The 21,940-nt window shown below is 39.9% G+C and overlaps 1 protein-coding gene across 1 annotated transcript in view; it reads right to left on the bottom strand.

Moving 5' to 3' along the window:
* Positions 1–21,940, bottom strand: part of slc25a26 (solute carrier family 25 member 26) — a 63,857-nt gene that overhangs the window by 16,030 nt on the left and 25,887 nt on the right. Inside the window, exon 6 of the mRNA XM_042511225.1 lies at positions 4,618–4,662. Within this exon, the coding sequence (XP_042367159.1) occupies positions 4,618–4,662 (45 nt within the window). The remainder of the gene's footprint in view (positions 1–4,617; positions 4,663–21,940) is intronic.

The raw sequence follows: 21,940 nt of genomic DNA, 5'->3' as shown, positions 1-21,940 counted from the left end.
GTGATGTCATGCTACTTGTTTCCCAAGAACTGGGACGGGACAAGAGGGAGGCATGAGAATATGCTGCAGCGCTCCCACTCCATCATCTTTACACATTTTGTCCAGATGCCATCATGCTGAAGGACAGTCGGCCAGCACATGTTCACATATCACATGTGCATATCAACACGATATTTTATTTGTTATCATAAATGTACTGAAGCACTGAAATATACACACTTATTTAATAAAGTCATTTCAATATACACTTTACATCAGGGGCCTTAAATTACAGCGAATGGGGCCACTTGAGCACCCCACAGAAAAAAAAAAGAAAAACTGCAACTATATACACTCGCAAGCAACTAGTGTTTCCTTCTCCTTTTCGTACATAGCATACTTTTTTTTTTTTTTTTTTTTTTTTTTTTACATTGGTTTCCAATTGGTCCAGCCACTGGTCCATGTTTCTCCTTAGTCAATAGTTGAAGGTCAACACATTTGATAAATTACCACATATTTAATTTTATTCTTTAAGATGTCAACAACACATTGGCTCAAAGCGGAAAAGAAATAAAACGTATTTCAAGAGATAAACAAAATGGCACTTAAAAATAAAATTTCTATGCTAGAAATTCACAGTACTTCAAAATAAAGTGCGTTTTTTACAACCTTGACACATTCACAAGTCACCTGCGGTCCATTCTGAGTGGACCCGTGACTTCTGGGCCGCGACCCACCAGTTGGGAACCACTGCTTTTTTAGCATGTTGTGATGATGTTTGAGATTGTAACACTGGAGAAAGGCAGCTAGAAAAGGCAGTAATTTACATTTATTATATTCTTTAAACTGTCTGAGCTCCAGGTCAACTTTTCTTTTAGGCTTCAGATTTTTATGTTGAAAACTTATCAATTAGATGCAGCTTCTTAGATTTTAAATGTGCAACTAAGAGCTAATTTATAGTGCACCAATCCTTAAAGAAATACTTCACCTCCCAAATTATAATATGTTTATCAATACGTCACTCAGTATTGAGTTGAATTTTTGAAGAAAACTTTTTTGTTACCTGCCGTACGTGTTAAATAAAAGCGAAAATATAACAACCATCTGTTCACAAACTCTTACACAACTCGTGCAGTTTAATCCAAGTCTCATTTATCCAGTCAGATGCTCAGCACTTCCCGACAGATTGCTTTTTCAGACAGGGAACTGCACTGAAAGTGAGACTTTTCTTTGCTCTTTTCCATTCCAGACTCCATTGACAAAAATGGTAATTTTACCTCACTGCCTCGACCAGTAGTTTGTGTTTATTTGTGACTTTGGTGTTTAAAGGTGCAATTTCTATTCCGCAAAGTCACGACACAAAACAAACAAACTAACCTATCGAGGCAGCAGCAGACCGACAGGTCCAGTGTTCAGTGAGGTAAAATGACCGTTTTTGTTGATGGAGTCTGCCTTTGAAGGGAGCATCGATTAAGTTTCACTTCTGTTCAGTTCCACATCAGAAAGCGATCTCTGTTGGGGAAGTACTGAATTTTCAACTGGATAAATGAGACTTGGATTATACTGCACAGGTTGTGTGAGGGTTTGAAAACAAATGTTTTGATATAGTTTTGCTGTTGTTAAACATGGACCCCTTTTCCTTAAATTCATCAAGAATCTCCTCAGTTTTTGGATTCTTTGTTCACTGTGGAAGCATGTGAGAAAAGTTTCGAAATTCAACATGGCACAGGGTGAGGAAGCGATATACAAATGACCATTTGGGGGGTGAAGTCTTCCTTTAGGAAATATTTTGGTAGCTGGTTGCCAGTTTACAAGGATTTTGTCAATAAAAATAACATTTAATTCAAATGCATTTTACGAATACTTTCTGTGTCTGAAAACGCTCACAACTGCCTGCCTAAATGCAACTGGCTACTGAGTGAAACCACCTGATGTTTTTATTTGGAGAATGAACTCTTCTTTTCTTATACTCCCCCAACTAGTTTCAGCAAAGTGATGAGGAGACTGACTATGCAAGGTTAGTCTTTGTATAAAATGCATGTGGACAGCTGGGCTGCCTCAGGCGCTGCAAGGTATGATTACTTCTCAGGGAGAGCAATTGAGCAACAGCATGGAGCGATTACTAATATTTTCTTTGTCCATTCCCCCCCTGCGAGTTTAATCGGCGGTTGCATGTTATCTCATTCTCCTCCTATCTCACACACATGTGGACATCACAGAAACCATGTGTGTGTGCACAACACATGCAAACACAAACAAGTAAACAAAGAGAAAAAGACAGAGAGGAGAAGAAACTGGCAGACAGTGTGTACGAGCTCAGGATGTGTCATGTGTATTCCATTAGAGGGCAGATTAAAAAGGAGATTTTGTTTTCCACATCAAAGGCCTCACGCTGGGGGATTCCTCTCTGTCTCTCTCCCTCTCCGAGTCTCTCCATCCCTCCTTCTTTGTTTCATGAATAAATAATAAGGGGTAAACCTGGGAAAACAAACTTTTTGACCTCTGAACCCCTGTGTCAAGGTTAGAGTTTGCACCTGGACAACTTCCCACAGGAAAGAGGTGGCAAGTCTGTGTGCATGTGAGTGTCTCAGTGCATCATGTATGTGTAGGGAGACAGTATTTTGTAAGTGCATGTCGTTGGTTAAAATGTAGCTCCCATCATGCTTTGGAAACAAAAATTCCTTGAATTTTCTGTGGCTCTTTCTTGGTGTTCAATCATAACCTAAACATGTTACACCCTCCTGTTTTGCTAATGTTGTTTTTGAGGTCAGAACAGATGGGGTAAACTGTGAAAACCACAATATTATGAAATGAATGTGTCAAAGAACAGTGAGAATTACTCACGTCAAATTTAAGTCTGGTGTGAAAAAAATAAATGTCTGTGCAGTGAACGAGCAGTGAGCAAAATTATTTCATATCAAGTAGGGGTGAGAATGACCAGAGGCTGCCCGATACCATATTATCCTTACATACTTATACTATACTGATACTTATATCATGATAAAGTATTACTGCAATTTTAAACATTTGCAATATAGTACTGCAATAACATATATTGCAATGTATTGCAATGTATTGGCATTTTTCATGTGCAAAGAAGGAAAAAGTTTGTAAACGTGTTTTTATCTCATAAGTTTTCAGTCTGTTCATCTCACTTTAGTAATTTTTTTTATCTTTCTACTTGGCTACCAAAATTCAAGCTTGTATTTGCAACATTCAAAATTTCGATTATAAAACATTGACACTAGGCATCTGAGTATCGATACAAAAATGCAACACTAAATGTCGCAATACTATGCTGAGGCAACCCCCCTCCCCCACCTCTTATATCGAGTGACTTTCCGGATTGTGAAATTCCCTGACTTTTCCCACCTGGAATATATACTTCTCCACGATATCCCAGATTTTAAAGACTGAGCTGAACTGAATGCACTCTACTAAAGGATTTGTCTTCTTACTCCTCTTCCAAATGGTCTACAGCAGTTGCTTGGCTTTCTTCATTTTCCTCTTTCTGATTCTCTCGCTGACAGCTGTGCTGGCTCGGTGTGAAATAAAAAGAAAAAGGCCATAACGCAGCACATTACCATCCCACAAAGCAGATGGGAGAGCTTGCCACACACATGCACTCACTCTCAAATTCCTTCACTCTGGCATTTTTCAAAATAAATCAGGGTATTTTTGATTATGAAAGCCTCTGAACATGTTGGTGGTCACTCTAAAGGAATGGCAGTAAAAAAAGTGTTTGGTTGCAAGTCTTTGCTTTTTTCTCTCCTTCCTCGACTAGTCAGCGAGTCGCTAACTGAAGAGAGGCCTCACTAGCTCTTCAGAGTGCCATGTTAACACAGAGGATACATATGGTAGCACTGGGAGCCAATGGATGGAGAAGAGGGCAAGGAGAAAGAGGAAAGGAAGAGAAGAGAGCTCCAGATTCCAGCAGTTCAGCTCTCCGCCAACGGACGCGTCCAGATGGCCTGGAGAGAGAGGGCCTTTGACTGAGGGACAAAGAGACACTTGTGGACAACAAAATCCGAGTCTCGCAAACGCACAGACACACGCACATCCATATGCACACACAGCTGTGAAGTGTATTGTTGGTCTCAGCTCGGGCCGTTAGCTCCTAACATTGATGGAATGTTTGACTGTCCGCCGCCTCTCGCGCCCTTGAGACATGATGTCACTCCAACAAAACGCCGTCTTTTCAAAGAGAAACAGCTTTTTATGTGTTCAGGGCCACACAATGAAAAGAGAGCGAGAGGGCGAGGAGAGAAAGATGTTAAGAGACAGAGGATGAGAGATGAAGAAAGCTAGAAAGAGACAGATATGCGGGACTGGATGTGCTTGTGATAAATTGAAAGCCGGTTTGATGGTAGTCGTGACAAGCCATTAAAGCGTGGCGTAAAGTCCCATTTTTGCCTGCCACAATGATACAGGGGAATGCAGAGGGTGAGCCCGCTGTAAATGTGTCAGAGCGTAAGCACACTATTATAGCTTTACTACGGATTTATCACCGAGAATAATTACTGTAAATGATGGTGCTGAGGAGTAGTGGAGAGTGGAGGGGTGAAGCAGATGGATGATAAAGAAAAAGAGCAAATAAAGTCAATAAGACAAACATTTATGGAAAAATCTAACACATACCTTTAAATATTCCCAAAGTGGAAACTGCACCAGCGAGAACGGGATCTGAAAGAGACAGATTTTGAATCATCAGGATTATGTCAGCATTACTTTTTGATTTTCTGGAGGTTTCGAGTTTCATCTTTAACCTCCAATATCCTGCACTTGTCATTCCTGCCACCTTTCTCTGTTTCCTCTCACTCGTCTGACTGCTCCCTTGTTCCTTCTCACTGCTGATGATTAATGAATGAGACGGGCTGTGGTCTGGCAGTCCTGAATGAATAGATGGATAGACGGATGGATGGAGCAAACTTGGAAGGAGGAATAGAGGGATGGAGGGATGGTTGGAGTGCGAGTGTTGCCACTGGAAACACTAAATCGGCTCGGGCAGGAAGTTACAGTGGGAAGAAATCGACTGCAGTGCCAAGGCAAGGGGCAAATGACACACAGTCAGACCACACACATACACACTCACGCAGCCGCATGCAGACACATGAACAGGAATGGGCATACTTTAAATAAACACACACATATAGAAAGACAAACAAAAGCACTAATTCACACGGACATGTATATTCTAGGGCTGCCACCTTAAAGTCGAGGATTCAAATCATCAGTTGATTCAGATTGAGACTCAGCTGCCTGATATTCTTCACGTCTCTGAGTCATTAATTATGGTTTTTATTTGTCATTCAATGTGCAAAGCACTTTTGGGGACGTTTCAGCAGTGAATGAAGTACCTGAAAGCCATACTTAGGTAAAAGTACAGATATTTTATCCCAAAATGGCTTTGGTAAAAGTTGAAGTCACCTATATAAATATGAATTGAGTAAAAGTCTTAACTATCTGATATTTATTGTACTTGCGTATCAAAAGTACTTTTATTATATAAAACGGAATTAAATATTGAAAGTAAAAGTACAAAAAGTAAAAAAGTGCAAAAGTGAGCAGCTCGAATTCTGAGAATTATGACATTTGTTTCTTCTTATCTTGTACACCATCCTAAAAATGGAGTGTGTGTTACATTTTAACCTAAAGGATTTAAAAGAACCTTTGACACAATGCAGTGGAGCAGCCACAGTGGAGTTACCTGTCAGAAACTGAACAGGGAAAATGCTTAGGAGAGATACATTGGAGTAAAAGTGTACATTTTATAAAGTAAACATAGTGGAATAAAAGTGACAGTTGACTGAAATCTAAAAACTCAAGTATAGTAACGATACTCCCCAAAAATATTGTGACAAAGTATTATTTCTTTGTAACATTACACCACTGCACCTCCGCGCTGCTCTCTGGTACCAGCAGCTGAGGACCCACACGAGTAAGACAGAGAGAGCTGCTGGAGGAAGAGAGGCTTTTTCTGATATAACACTGTCTTCTGCCTTTTGCTTAGCAGTGATTCATTAACAACTCGGACATACGTGTAGATTTCAGGGAGGGTGCACAAGGGACATGTCCACCTCAATATTTACAACATGTTCATATGTCCTGCCCAATGAAAACATATAGGAGGAGAAGAGGACTTCTATTCTAACAAAATCAGAAGACATTTATACCATGTATCAGTGCATACATTTACTAGAATGCAGGAAAAGTATGTGTTTGATGCCCATAACATTCTGGCAGAGAACCCCCCAAATATCTAGTGTCGGTGAAAATGTTGCATATTTTAGATTCGTCATTAGTTAGTTAGCGCACATGAGCTCAGAGGGCTAACTTGACTTGTTTACTTCATTATGTGACCTTTGTGAAGGTCAAATTCTCAAACTGTATATGGAGAAAAAGGAATGAATAATCCAACATACAGTATGTATGGAGCAGCCGAATTTGATCCAACTGACACAACTCAGAGGTGGGTACAGCCCTAGTATATTCTTCTCTTATTCACTTTGAGAGACACACTGCAGACACACGCACACACACACACGCGCGCGCACACACACATGCACACACGTATCCTGTCATCTTGCGCTGCAGGAATGTCAGGGCAGGACAGGAAGGAAGAGAGGGAACAAAAACAAAAGCAAAGAGAGAAATAAATAAAGTGACTCTGAGCCGTGTCATCAGTCTTTGATCACAGTAACAACAGGATCATTCATCCATCTGCCTCCTCCAACATGTTCCATCAGACGACGTTAGCACGTCGCTGACGGCCAGACCGATCCAACTCTGAGTCAGCCGGAGCACAAAGACAATACATGAACTGTGTTTATGCCTCCTAATGAGCTCATTAAGCACTTTGTCCAAATGAACTGACCTCATGTATAAACACTCTGAAGGAGAAAAATTTAAACGGTATGTTCTGCATCTGTCTTTAGTGAGCTAATTATAAAACTTTAAGATCTGTATAATGACTTTGAGTTTTAAAGCTGCCAAAACACGTGTAAATTCAATAGTACGCAGCAAATTAAGTTTCTGAAATGTCCTATTGCATTTAAAGTAATTCTGAAAAATAAAACACGTTATTGTATTATTAAGCCTAATTTGCAGTAAGAGGTGATATTCACAAAAAAAGTCACCTATCATGTCTGGTTAGTAAGTATTGTTCCGGTGTCCATTTTTTTTCCTAGTATTAAGACTTTTCATACTCCTTAACAACTTATATCAGGCATCTCAGATATCCATGACAGGCCAATACTGTAAAGATCTTGTAAAAGTACAGTACAAACAAAGGTCTCTCCTTTGCAAGCAGAAAGCTATTTTCAGAAGATTTTTTCTTTAACGTTAATCTTGTAATAGTGTCTTAAATATACACTTGATGGCTGCATACATAATATAATGCTAAAAGGCTAAAACTAAGAAATCCATGTTCAGGATTTCCATACATGGATCTCATCTACGTATAGAATTTCTGAACATGCCAACCGGGCACAGACCCAGGGGTGTCACTCAAATCGACACAGTGACAAGAGGAAGGCTCAGAAAGAGCACAAAGAGATGCAAAGGGACTGTAAAAGAGACAAAAATGACTACAAATTCATTCATTTTCACTCCATTTAACACAGGTCTAGCTGAGGGTGCTAGAGCGTAAACCTCCCTAGATCGCATGAAGAACATGAAAGAGCTACTACTGTTAATCTAAATTCAAATTTGAAATTTAAAGTCTAAAAATACTGCATTCAGAAATCTAAATGATTTGGTGTATGCTTTTCAGCCCAATTAAAGATTTGATTGTTGCTCGATAAAGTGGGTTTATTACATAGAACTAAAAGAAATGTTCCAGTGGAAACTCTTCATTCCCATATGCTCGATCTGGGCATACAGAAGCAAATTCTGTCAGTCCTCGGAGAGGATGAAAAAACTGTATCTGATGTAGGTCTGGTATCCAGCCCCCTCCCAGTGAAGTGTTATACCATGCAATGAGCACACCTCCGTTTTCCAACTGTGGTGAGATGAGAGAGCTTTCAAAAAGGAATAAAAAGTGCACCTGTCTTTTATTACCACCCCGATGAATTCTGCTATTTTTCCAGGCCAGGAGGAGAGAGGGAGAGAGAGAGAGAGAGAAAATGGAGGCAGGTGTTGAGGTAATAACCACCATTACTAAATGTAAGCAGGTATGGTATTGACACTGTACTGTGCTGACACTTTAATATTTTAAAACATTTTCATCTTTGAGTAATGTTTCACTATATTTATCTAATAGTAATCTATTAGTTTAAATGAGCTTGGAATTTAGCTGACAGAAAAAGCTCAAAGAACGGTGAGAAAATTGTCAAAAGTCCACGAAGAAAATAATAACAATGTGCACAAAAGTAACTGGAGGACTTTCTGAACTAGTGCAAAGACTGCAGACAGACAGAGAAAGAGAGAGAGAGACAGACAGAAAGAGAGAGAGAGAAACAAGGACAGATTGGCTCTGCAGAGGATCTGGAAAGACTGATCCACCAATGATTTATGACTTGGTATGACACCTCTGGCACACTGAACGTGTGTGTGTGTGTGTGTGTGTGTGTGTGTGTGTGTGTGTGTGTGTGTGTGTGTGTGTGTGTGTGCATGTGCGTACATGCGTGCATGTGTGTGTGTTGCCTGGCAGAGATGGAGCGTCTGAAAACCACATGTGGCCTGATTAAAATTGATAAGCCATTTATAGTTAAGGGAGGGCACACACACACACACACACACACACACATTCAAGCATGTATGAACCTAAGTAGATGCAGCATGTGGCAGAATCCATCTATGCGTTTGTTTATTTAGCTATAAAATCAAATGTCAAGGATGGAGAACATGTGACTTTCATGTTATTTTTTCCAGTTCTAACTGCTCAACAAGCTCTGACCTACCGGTACAATGATGTTGGTGAAGTGACGGAAAGAGACACCAGACACAATTAATTTCTCAGCTTGATGAGAAATTAAGACAGGTAGAGACAGAAAGAGAAGTGGTGAAGACAGAAAACTGGACAAGTAATCCATCGCTCCCTTCTCCTTCTTAAACCAGAGCATCATCCCTCTGTGAACATCCCAATCAAACATGAAGTCTTTTCATTTTCTATCGAGCTGAGAAAGGACACACATGTGTTACCTCTTCTGTGGAATGAATTTCACCACAACTTCAATCCTCGTGTCACTGCTCTGACTTGCTCTAAAAACACAAGCAAGATTTCTCAAAACAGCCCAGGGGAGCAGGGTGCTTCTGCTATTGTTTTTGAGGTGGGGTAACCTTGGAGATAGACTTGTGCATCACTATTGCACCTGATAGACAGAAAATTGCCCAACCTTCCTGATCCTGAAGGTTTGAGTGAAGAAAGACCATTTGGACCCAGAGATGCATCCTGTAGAGCAACCTGTCCAGGCAACCTATACACTACACAGGGCTGCTTTTATTTTGAAAATCCATAGATAACAATAAAAGAAAAAGACAAATCCTTACACAACATGATGCAAAGTAACTCTACAAACAGCCACTTCAATATCTCATAAAACAAGATCAGACAATGTGGAAACTGAATTGTTAAATCTTCCTCAGGCAAATCAGCTAATCTCTCCACAAAATCAGAGATCTGAGAATACAGTTCATAAGTATTAATATGCAACAGTTGTTATTCAATGGGATCATTGTGCAAGTGTCTGAAGGTGGAGTAACCCCCCTCCACCTCCACCAAAACTGTGCTGTTAAAAAAAATCACTGTCTTGCTATAGCAAAGGACAGATAATTATCAATATAAATAAATAAATCAATTCCAAAATAACACGTCCATCCCAGTACCTCAAGTTTACTTATGTTCATTTTTAATAAGGTTTTAAAAGAGTTTACACATGAAGTGAACAGACACAAGTAAGGCACCCACAAAACTCTCAGCGGACACAGCAGAAAATGTTCGTCATTTCATCAGAAATGACTGACGTAAGAATTTCTCTTGTTTTAAAACCTCTGCACTTTTCATACTGTGTGCCAATTGTGCATGCAGCCTGTTGAAGCTGCAGTTTCTTATTTTTTTTTCCAGCCTGACCCAATTTCCCCCCAGAGACTGACTTTCTTTTCCATGATTTTAAGCTCCCTCTGCACCTGACTGCCAGGCGTGGCATTACACACAACATTGTACTTAACTTTTATATGAAAAAAAGTACATTATTTTGTGAAAACTTCAGATTAGATGGATAAACCTGCATATATATATATATATATATATATATATATATATATATATATATATATATATATATATATATATATGTATATATATGTATATATAAAGAGAGAGTGCAAGAGAGAGAGAGAGAGAGAGAGAGAGAATGCTCTAAAAAAACTACTATAAAACACATTTTGAAGTGTTTGATGACATGAGCATGTTTCATTTCAATTTTAGGGTTAAATACTAAAATAACTAAATAACTAAAATACTATAGATTGTGTCTTTTTAGTCATGGCAATTTATACAATTTAACAGCAGGGAGAGAAACATTACACGCACATCATGTAGGTGCAAGGCAATCAAAAAGTAATGTACATGCCTGTACACTAAGGGCTTAGTATATTGCTTAGGGACACTGTGCGGGACCACCTGGTTGTAACTGGTTGCAGGTGCTGAACTTGCAGTCAAAAGGGGACATTTTCTCAAACCATTAGACCAGTGGGCAAACCGCATGGTTTTGATATTCTAGAGTTACAAAGAGGTCTGCCACAAGTGTTGAGGGCACATTTAGACCTGAGCTATGTCATGGTAGACTTGCACACAGCCATGCAGACAGCCGGGGTCGTGCCACGCTAGGCTAGCATGAAGGCAGCCGGCAGCATAAAAAATCCACACTGCTGCGTGCTGCTAACTGCTGACTCTGTCTCGTCCCCTTGCCTAATATAATGCCTCAGCTACCATGGGCTATTCAGTGCCATGAAGCCAAGTCAAACTTGCTCTCTCTGTGTGTGTGTGTGTGTGTGTGTGTGTGTGTGTGTGTGTGTGTGTGTGGACAGGACTTCATAAATCCCTGGAAAAACAATGCAAAAGAGATGTCTGTTAGCATCACCAGGTTAAAAACAATCAGGATGTTGCAATTACACCACCAACATGTTAACCTACAAGGCAAATAAGGGCGAGCATGTTCATGTCTTGTTTCAGAATCTCATTTTACAGATTAAATGTGTCGCTGTTTCTTAAATGATCAGTTAGCAGAGGAAATCACTACTCTGAAGGCAGAGTAGCAGTTATGTTTTTGTTCACTCAAAACGACTGAAGTTCTCTTCTGCCTGCCAAAACTTTACTAGCTCACTCAGCTCCAGCTTGAGCCAATCAACGCACTTCCATGGCCATGTGAGCAGTAAACGAATCATAACGATAACCAGGGAGACGAACACACCCAGTGCGTTTAACACGTTGTTGAGGTCTGTGAACATGACCTATCACTTGACATAAATATCTTGACACAAAACACACACTCCAGTAACAGAGGCAAAAGTAATCATTTCTGGAGCTATGGAATAGGAAGCTTTACAACTGCAAAATTTTAAACATTAAACATAGCGGATTTGTTCAGCCAGGCCAACAGTTCAACAACATTGGATAGACTGCCCTGAACTTTTTTTTAACAATATATATTCATGGCCCCTAGAGGATGAGTCCTGCTGACTCTCCCTCAAACAGCACCCACTAATTCCTGGCTTGGAGAGAAATGTTTGACAACTGTTGGATGGATTTCATACTGATGTTAATTTCCATGCAAAAATGCCAAAGATTCTCTGGTCCCATCTTTTTAATTGTGTGGGAATATTCTGCTCTTCTTGTTTCTTTGTTTGTTTTTGACTATTGTCTCACAGTAGTTGGGTTTCTATTCAAATGTTGCACGCATTGTAACTGAATTTTTTTTAAATGGCAAAAGACAATGCACATTTATGTAATTTTCTATCTGCTGCTCTTATGTGAATATTCAGAGCTGGCTCATTAAGATAAGAAGCAGGTGGCACCAACTGCTACGTTAAGTTTCACTGCAGATCAGGAGGGAACAACGAGAATACGTAATTAAAATGGTGCTGCTCCATCTGTACCCAGAGTAAGCTCTGCACTTCAAGAGTGTGGTGCAATGCATAACCAAACTGCGTTGTAATAGTGCTTCTAATGAGCATTTCAGCTCCAAAAATATAGAATCATTTGGTGGGAGTAGATGTTTTTTGTCATGGAGGGCCGCCACAAATAAATGAATGTATGAGGTACCCTGTAATACTAACAGAGTATCCATCTGAGTGTCTATTATTTGATCATTACTATTGTTATTATCTATTATGAAAAAAGAATGTTAGCTGCAACTCCATTTTTTTACACCAATCTCTCATCCAAGAGGGGTATTTCAAGGATAAGATGTTTTTTTGATTAGGCAAAACCTCGCCTGTCCAGTTGGACCAGGGCCTGCAATGAGTAATTTTATTTTTTCATCTGTTTCACTCTGGACTAGGCTTTCCTAAAACAAGCGGCAAGCCATACATAAATCTCCTGCTAACACAATTGTGTGGTCCATCTTTTCTTTTTCTAGTGTCTATCTTCAAATCTCTGGCCCTCTCATACATCTGGCTGTCTAAAATACTCTATGTCCTCTTCCTCACTGTCTGCTTCAAACCTCCATCAAATTTTTCCTTCTTTTCCATACCAGCCACTTCCTTCTTTTGATGCGTTGTGCCGTCTCAGTGCACCCCAAAGTAATCAGAAAGGATCACAATTTTTGAACTCTGTGGTTAGAGCTTTATTCATCATTGTGTACCTGTTTTTGATAAAAATCATGCCAAAGTATGACTCTGCAACTTGGCCACAGAGCATAAACTGTGTTCCAGGAGCTCAGCAGCATCTGCTCCCAAAGCCCACAAACATCTGTGTCATCCAGCTGGCCTACAGGGAGCAGATTCCACTGCTGGGAAACACATGACCAGCTCTCACAGACCTGCTATCCTGCATGTGTGTGTCTGCATTTTTGCATGAATATGTCGACATGCTTAATTATATTTCCGCTGGTGTGTGTGTGTGTGTGTGTGTGTGTATGTGTGTGTTTTCATGTTTGTGTGTGTGTGTTAGTGTCTAAAGAGCAGGATTTTATGTTTACTAGCTGACACATTTTGTCACTGATCAAAGGTGACAATGCCACTTGCTGTGACTGCCAGGTACTATATTGCAGGAATATGGAGATTGCGTCTGCTGTGTCAGTCTGCTGACAGTGCTCCTGTTTGTTTGTGTGTGTGTGTGTGTGTGTGTGTAGGCGTCCTTGCCAACTATATTAGGGCTAACTTTATTAGTATTCAGGGAGGCTTCGGGCTGTCACAGGTCCTTAGGCACTCAGCGGAGGGCAGAAAAAACACATGTCAAAATATATTCACATTGAGCCTGATTGCAGGCAAGCCAGTTGGCTGCAATTTGACAAATGACATTTAATAGGTCATACTAAAGCCTTTGCATACTGATGAGCATTTAGAAAGAGAGAGAAAGAGTAAGGAAGATGGATATTAAGATGGAGAGACAAGCAGACAAATTTATGGATGGCCAAACCAACAGATGAGACATTATTCATCTTTTCCAACAGATTCCTTTCCAACCTCATCCCTTAATGTTTTCCTACTTTAAAACATCTATCTGCTGCTACCTCTGTGGTATGGCTCTCCAAAACCAACCTGAAACCAAAATTTAGATTTTCAGTTTGCCAACACAATATTATTTATTTCAGTGTTGTGTCACTGAGATCATATGAAGATAGTTTGTACCCTTCATTTAAAAATAACAGTGCACTAGTTTTTGGTAAAAACACTTGAAACTGCTGGACATCATGTTACCAGAAAACTCACTTATAACTTGAACAAAACCATGAGTTGAACTTGTGTCAAAGAAGACTAGATGGAGTTTCAGACCAAAAACAGTCAACTGCAATCAAACGGTGCAGGGGTCTGCATTAATGAGGGCGTGTTGTCGAAGATACCGGTGAAACAATGAAATATGATCCATGGAGCTCAGCTCTGGAAGTTATCACAGCAACAACTATTTTATCTTTCATCGCAACAACTGTGAGGTTAACAGTAGGAATTTGGCCTTAACTTTAAAAAGTAAGTCCAGGAATGTGTTCCTGTATCTATGTTTGGGAACCGTAATGCCTTGCCATTGCAACAAAAGCTGAGTCAACTTTTTCGTCAGCACTGCCAGGCTTACTTTATTTAAATGAAAGAGGGCTTTTTTTTTTTTACACAGGGCTCAAATCTGTATGGATGTGGCCTAAGAGTGTACAGCCATGGGACTCTTATATTTTACTTTGGTACAGCAATGTTTTGAGATAAATACTAACATCAAAATATACACTATTATAGGCTATATATCCAAAACCACACATAAACATACTATTCATGCTAAGTATGATGTAAAATTGAGTATGTTCACACTTTATAGTATGTGGATTTTGTGTACTCGAGAAATGGCCAGATATATACCAGATTAGCAAGTATTTTCTAGTATGACATGTGAGCATACTGAACATACTCAGCTGCCCCACAATGCATTGCATTTCTTCAGCCCGCAACAGCAGAGATTCTGAGCCTAATAGCTGTTTACAAGTCACTTTATTAAGTTTTAATATTTTTCCAGGTAAGAGAGTCAATATTTAGATTCCAAATATTTTGTCACTCTAGCCAAATAAGCATGTTTGGAAATCTGATGCAACATTTTCGGAGATTTATTTAGACCAGCCATCAGTCATGTTATTACAATCATTACATGATTGGCATGGCATAATGGCATACTTAATTGCTCATTTAGCATGCAGTATGCAGTACATACAGTATACAATTCCAAACACAGACTTAGTTTGGGATGTTAGCAGGCTGAGTACAGCTGAGTCTGGTGAGAATATCAATTCGGTTAAAATTAGTTTTTTTTAATTTTATTTTTAAAGGAGCAAGAATGTCTACACAAAATTTCAATGCAATGCATATAAAACGTTATTGAGACGTGTCACTCAAAACCACAAACCACAAAGAAACCTGTTCATGGTGCAAGAGGAGATGTGAGTGGATAATTATAATCAGAAGCATTCATCATCTGGGCACCAGGGATATCTGTAACTAATTTCATGGCAACCCCTCTCAAAGTTGTTAAGATATTTCTGTCTACACTGAAGTAGTGGATTGACTTTGCCATCCATAGAAATGTGCTTGTAGTGAGGCTAAAAATGAACAAAAGACCCAAATAAAACAGTTAATTTGTTATTCTTTATGTTATACTGAAAAGCAAGTCGCTTTTCACAACAATAGTTTACAGTTAATGACATTGTTTACTATCGTTACAGTGACAAATATGACGCCCTCCCAGATTGCTATATTATGAAATCCCAGACACAAATAACGGTATTCAGAAAAACCACTACTCATGCTATAACTCAGTCAAGACATTGTGGTGCAATTCGGAGCCCAACAACTTATGCACTTACAACTCCTCCTGCTCTGTTTTTGCCACCAGATGTGGAGCAAATGAGCAAAAGAGCAAATGATTCATGATTCAGAGAGGTCTGCTGAGTCCTCTCTTAGTATTTAATACTGATGACCATTCCAAATCCATTTGGCAAAACCTCCTACACCCGTGGATTTGGAATCCACCAAATGTACCATTTCAAATGAGACCATGTGTACTCTCTCAAATTCAATTTATACGCAAAATAAAATCAACAATGGCTCCTTTGCAGTGTTCAAGTCGGCATTTCAAGAAATGGTGAGTCACTACAGTGGTCAAGTTGAGATTAGAGCAACAGATTATCAGTCCACTTATTCAACCTATGTTTTTTTCACTTTATTCTGAGCTTTTAAACTCATTCCAACTCTCATCAATCTCAGCATTTCCCTCGCACTCTGATACTATTTTTATACTAGTAAAGTACATCCTTTACAACTGAACTCTGCAAAAGTGTCCAACACTGTCCTCTGACATTTAGAGAAAGAATAAATGAGATTTAATTTTTATGGAAGAGGAGCTTTTAAGGGAAAACAGATGGGAGTCAGATGGTGAAGCGATCAACAGCAGCCTTATTCAAAGTGAGGAATCACTATGGGCCATGAGAAGAGCAAAAGATACACACACAAAATCATACGGACTGTCCAGGCGGAGCAAAGCCTCGAGTCTAAGTCCACATTTATTACCTGCTAATGCAACAGGGCTGTAAGCTGGATTCACTTTCCAAAGTCATACACAAAAACATCCAGACACACCCACATTCCATCTGCTGTGTGTCACAAAAGCATGAAGAGGAACTGACTGTGGTGGCACGTTGATAACAAATAGACAGAGATCAGATTTTAATATGTTGAAAGCTGATAAGGTCATTTATCATGGCAGAGAGGCAGGTGGCGTTGGACACCTCTACATGCGACTGTGCCAAGTGTTCAACCTCAGTCTTAGAAAGTCACTGAGCGGGAAGAAGCCAGACCTGTTTGCCTGTCAGCTGAAGGACGGTCTAGATGCACAGAAGAACACAAGCAAGCAAAAATATAAAAACAAGCACTAAAAAACTGCACAGCACGCCAGGGAAAGCACATACATATGCAGAAATACACACACAGGAGTGTTGCTGGTTAGTGCTTTTCTAACAAAGTATGACAGACATGCGATAAGGATGCATGTTGTAATACCCTGAGCTCTGAGTAAACGGTGAGTGGGGGGCAGCAATTATTTCCCTAAAATAACTCCAGCTGGAATGTTTTTGAATACCGGCTCGGGCCAGGAGATGATTTTTTATAAAGAAATTTTTAAAACTGACAAGTAAAATAAAAACTTCACTAACATTTCATCATGTTCATGTCAGCTCATGACATTTTTAACATATCCAAAAAACCTGAGCCATCTGTTGCAATTCTGAATTTTAAAAGGAAAACTGTTATTTTATATTAAAGTATATACTTTGAATGAGAACAAATGCAGGCTACTGAAAAAATCAAAACGTAAATCAAAACAATATAAAAACAATTGTGTCAAAATTGCAAAAGAAATTGAAGTTTAAACTGCATTTATCATATAGTTTTTTTTTAAATTTGATCTATATTCATTTGCTTCTTTATTGCTGTTCTCCTTTAAAATTTCTGATCATGTGATTTGTTAGTTTCTTCCCTTTTATTATGAAAAACAGGGATGGGAGGGGCACCTTGAAAATTCATCCCGTTAGCGGCAATAACTGTACAGAAGGACTGACGACTGACATATCCCCAACAGACCAAACCAAAGGAACTCGTTACGATGGCTCCACTTCCAGATTGTTACAGCACAGGCTGGCTCCAAATGATGAAGACTGCAGCGGTGGAAAAAAGTACAAATGCAGTGTCTTTCTTTTGGTACAGTTTTGGGATTAGTTAATTGTAACTTCTTGAAAATCCTAATTTGGACCAAAAACATTGTCAAACAACAATATGATGCAGTCTTAAGTGGTCTTTATACCATTTCATTGAAAGATGATAAATAACATATCATACAGTCATCCAGCTGTAGTGACTAAATAAGTAGTGTGATGATATGTATGTATTTAAATCACAGCTAACAACCATAAATCAGGCTGCACTAGCCTGGCAAATTTTCCAACAGCATCCCTGTTTCAAACACAAACAGCCTGTAAATTGTTTTCCCATTATGGGCAGCTCTATGTTATGTTTCTAAACACTGGACACAAGTCATGCATGCACGTATGAGCTAATGTCACACCTAGTTACTGCAGTGACGACACACATTACACCCGGCAGTGACGCTGCAAGCCCTGGCTAAACATAGGAGCACGGGAGGAATTTGTATGTGTACGGTCCAGTAAGTGAGCTACAGAGAGAGAGAGAGAGAAAGTGTGTGTGTGTGTGTGGCACCTAAGTACACCTCAGGGACAGAAGGGTTCAGGGCCTTTTAAATAAATAAACAAACACATAAATAAAGTCAATCGATAGAGGGAGCCTGATCCGGCACCCCGGGCCTGTGTTTGGCCTCTCACTTCATAAGAGAGGCCTGGGGGAGAGAGAGAGGGAGAAGGGAGGGGACAGAGGGGGAAACTGAGAGTGCAAGAGAGAAAGAGAGAGAGAAAGAGAGAGAGAAAGAGAGAGAGAGAGAAGGTTGGGTTACTTCTCTCTTGGTGGTTGTATAGTGCTGGTTAGTGGAAGCCAAGACCTGCTCTCCCTATAACAGAAAGCAGACCCCCATATGCTGTCTAAATTCAAGCACACACACACACACACACACACACACACACACACACACACACACACACACACACACACACACACACACACACACACACACTCCCCTGAGGCACACTTCACACAAATCATATGCCTATCCAAATCTAAACCTATAACACATACAAAGCATAACTCCCCTTGTGCTCAACGCAGTTCCTCAAAACCTAAATTTGTCACAGATTAGTGAGAGTTGGAGGCCATGAGCATCCTGCAACACGAGCACGTGTCCCTTTAAGGCCCATACTGCGTAACTATGAGGAGTGTTCTGCCTTAAGCGACTAGCAATCACTCATCCCAACCTTTCCAGCTACCCAGCGCTGTAAAAACCAGAACGAGAGTGAGTGCACTTGCTGAAGAATTCCATCTGACAGTTTTGAATGCCAAGGGCAGCACAGAGTGTGTGTGTGTGTGTGTGTGTGTGTGTGTACGTTTAAACAAGCCAAACTAGAGAGAGGTTTGAGCGCCCAGCACATCTCCCGCGAGCAAATCAAATCGCACCTGGCCCCCGTTTCCATAAGCCGCCACAGCCCGGCGAATGTCGGTACGGGGAAGTAATATTCCCGACAAATTAAGACTTGTTCTGAGGTGGAGGGGGAGAGAGAGGGAGCGGAGGAAAAGAGGGAGGAGAGGTGGTGGTGTGGGGGGAAACAGTGCACTGGCAAGGATTCAAGAGAGCAATTCCATCGACATGAGAGAAATGCTTCCCAGAAACTCTGAATAATATTTATGTTGAGCTTGTGATTTTTTTCTTCCTCCCACCTGTGCGCAGCTTGTTGCTTCAAAATGGAGACGCCTGATACAGCAGAACAGGCAAAGGCACGAAAAGGAAAAACACAAGCGTCCTGATCAGCAGACACCTGATGCTTCTTTTTCTAACAGCCTCTAAGGGACGTGAAGAACAGCTAAAGGAGCATTCTCAGCTATTATAAAATGTAAAATGTGAAACATCAATATCAGTTCTCCGTAAAACATCCTCGTGGTTAGTATTTTTGAGGCAAAACAACATATAATTTATTGCACTATTATCAACCCAAAGAAAGGCTATCGGGTTAAAACGTGACAGTTTGTGCCCGTCATTGCCACTGACTGATGGCATCAATAGTCGACTGCATACTGGCCAATAAATGGTGGTGTGGTGTGACACAGGATGCCCTGAGGCTCGGCCAATTAGCTGCTGACAGGAAGAGAGATGTATGGCTGCCTGCAGATCTGGCGGAGGCTCGGAGTAAGACGAGGGAGAGTGGACTGAGAGAAAATGTGTAAAGCCTGGGAGAGGTTGAAGGTGCAGCATTAGCTTTGCTACACAGCTGGCTGAGAAACATGGAGGCTCCTGAGCAGCTTCTTTCTTAGTTGGAGAAATCTGGAGCTTAAAGGGAAACATTCTTTTCAACTGAAGGTCTTAAACATTTTTCAACTTTAGCTGTACATTAAGCTTTATATTATATATTATATTAAGCTTTATATTATACAATAAGATTGTTAAGAACAATGTATGTGTCCAACATGATGAAAGTTTTAGCAGTAAAACAGCATTTTTAGAGATTTTAATTAGCAGATTTGTCGGGTGACAAATTTCCCAATTTCATTAGGGTTTATTTTGGACCCATGAGGACCTCTTTTTTTTTTATCTCATCTCTATCTCATATTTGAAGTCATGATCCTGTACTAAACTGTGTGGTTCTCTTAAATAAAGCTGTACCATCAGGTACATTTTTGGAGGACTGTCAGTGGATGCAAGAAAAAGCTCCAACTTTCTCATCTGTGGCTGCTCCCCTCAGTGAGTGAGGCATCGTCTTTTTTTTCCAACTGTTCTTACAAATACCTAGATTTACACAAACTTTAGAGAAAACAATCAAAATAATGTTAACCAGCATAACATTAGGTTCAATGTGGACGATTTCTGATCATTTTAGCCACTGCAGAGCAGAGAGACTTCTGAAATGTGTGCAAGACTGGCACTTTAATCTTTCTATAAGACAAACAACATACACAGTGAAACATAGTAATTTATACAAGCTACAGAAAGCGGGGAACCAACATGAGGCCTTTGTCGACAGAAAATCAACAGCAGCACACAGCTAAGTGAGCCACGAGCAATGCTAACCTGAAAAATTCAAACCGACAGAGCCAGCAGCAAGCAAACTAGCTGGGATAACTTGGCCTAAAATGAAATGCACGGTTCTAATCAACGAAACCAACCCATCATGTTGTCATTAACTTTACCACAGCCTACATACTTATGTCAGATTAAACTGCAGATAGCAGCACAAAGGGACTGAAAGACACAACAAAGATGTACAGAAACAAGTGAATGAGTAACAAAACATGTTTGCATACATCTGACAATGTTAAAAAAAAAAAGTCATTCCTTGAGCTAACACGACTGCTAACATGTGGTCAAAGATTAGCTGCTAATGCCAGCCAGCTGGTCTGACCATATCCAGACACGTAAATGTCACTAAATGTAACATGCAAAATTGTGAAGCAAAATATTTGCATACTAATAATGGTTTACTGTAAATGGGCACCACTGTGCCAGGGCAGCATTTGCAATGAATGTGGGATATTTTATGAACAGTTAGAAGCAGCCAGAAATTGGTGAAAGCACAGTATGTCCATAAATACAGGTAACGTTCAAGACAGTTAAAAAACTTCAGTAATAACATCCAAGTTTCCCTTTAAAGGAAAGAGCGTAAAAAGAGTAAAGCTAGGAGGAAAGTCCAGAATAAGGCTGCTTGCTTTGATATCTCCAGCATGGCACACACGCATGCCCGTATGAAAACACATATGGCAGGGGTGAAGACACACACACACACTCTCTCTCTCTCTCACACACACACACACACACACACACACACACACACACACACACACACACACACAATGTTCTCTGGGAGCGGTGCCCACGGCAATAAAACACAGACCAGATTCATTCCAGCCAACTGATCACCGCCTGACAGCCAACTGAAATGTTTCTCACTAACAGAAACATATCTTATCAGCTGGGAATCAGATAAGAACAGCAGCCGCACAGCTGGAAATAACAAAATCTCCATATTGAGAGAAGTGTATACTGGCAGTGACGCAGCCTCTTTGAAAACGCACACACAGAAAGATGAGTTAGTCAAACAAAACTTTGCATGGGCCTGATCAGTCCTCTGCAGGCCTCAACAAAAGGCTGTACAACATAATGCTGAGACGCACAATCATTAGTGAATAGAAGCACACTTGCCCTTTATAGACAGGACATCTAAACTGCCTTATGTTTTCCAGCTTGTCATCGAGACAAAAATTTTCTTCTCATTAAAAAGTGCAACAGCCCTCCCACCAATATCTTATCATCAGGCTCCTGAAATTTAAAAAAAAACCTGAAGTGCTAAACAAGTATAATATTAAGACTAGTGCTGGGCATAGATTAATTTTTTTAATCTAGATTAATCTCACTGCAATCCTGTAGTTAATCTAGATTAATCTAGATTAAAATTATAGATTTGAATTTTGCCAAAGACATTCAAAATAATATCTATCTATCTAAATGATGAAAATGCATCACAAACTGCTTGAGAAAGCTGTTCTACTATAATATTTGGTAAAGAAAAATAATGTCCCATAAGATTTACTTTGGTGTTTAACTTTTTTTTATTTTGTTAAACACAGACATTTAGGAACACATGTTCTGTCTCCATGTGGA

The sequence above is a fragment of the Plectropomus leopardus genome, chromosome 2, assembly GCF_008729295.1.
Source record: "Plectropomus leopardus isolate mb chromosome 2, YSFRI_Pleo_2.0, whole genome shotgun sequence".
NCBI classification, from domain to species: Eukaryota; Metazoa; Chordata; class Actinopteri; order Perciformes; family Serranidae; genus Plectropomus; species Plectropomus leopardus.
This window is presented reverse-complemented; position numbering and strand designations above follow the sequence as displayed.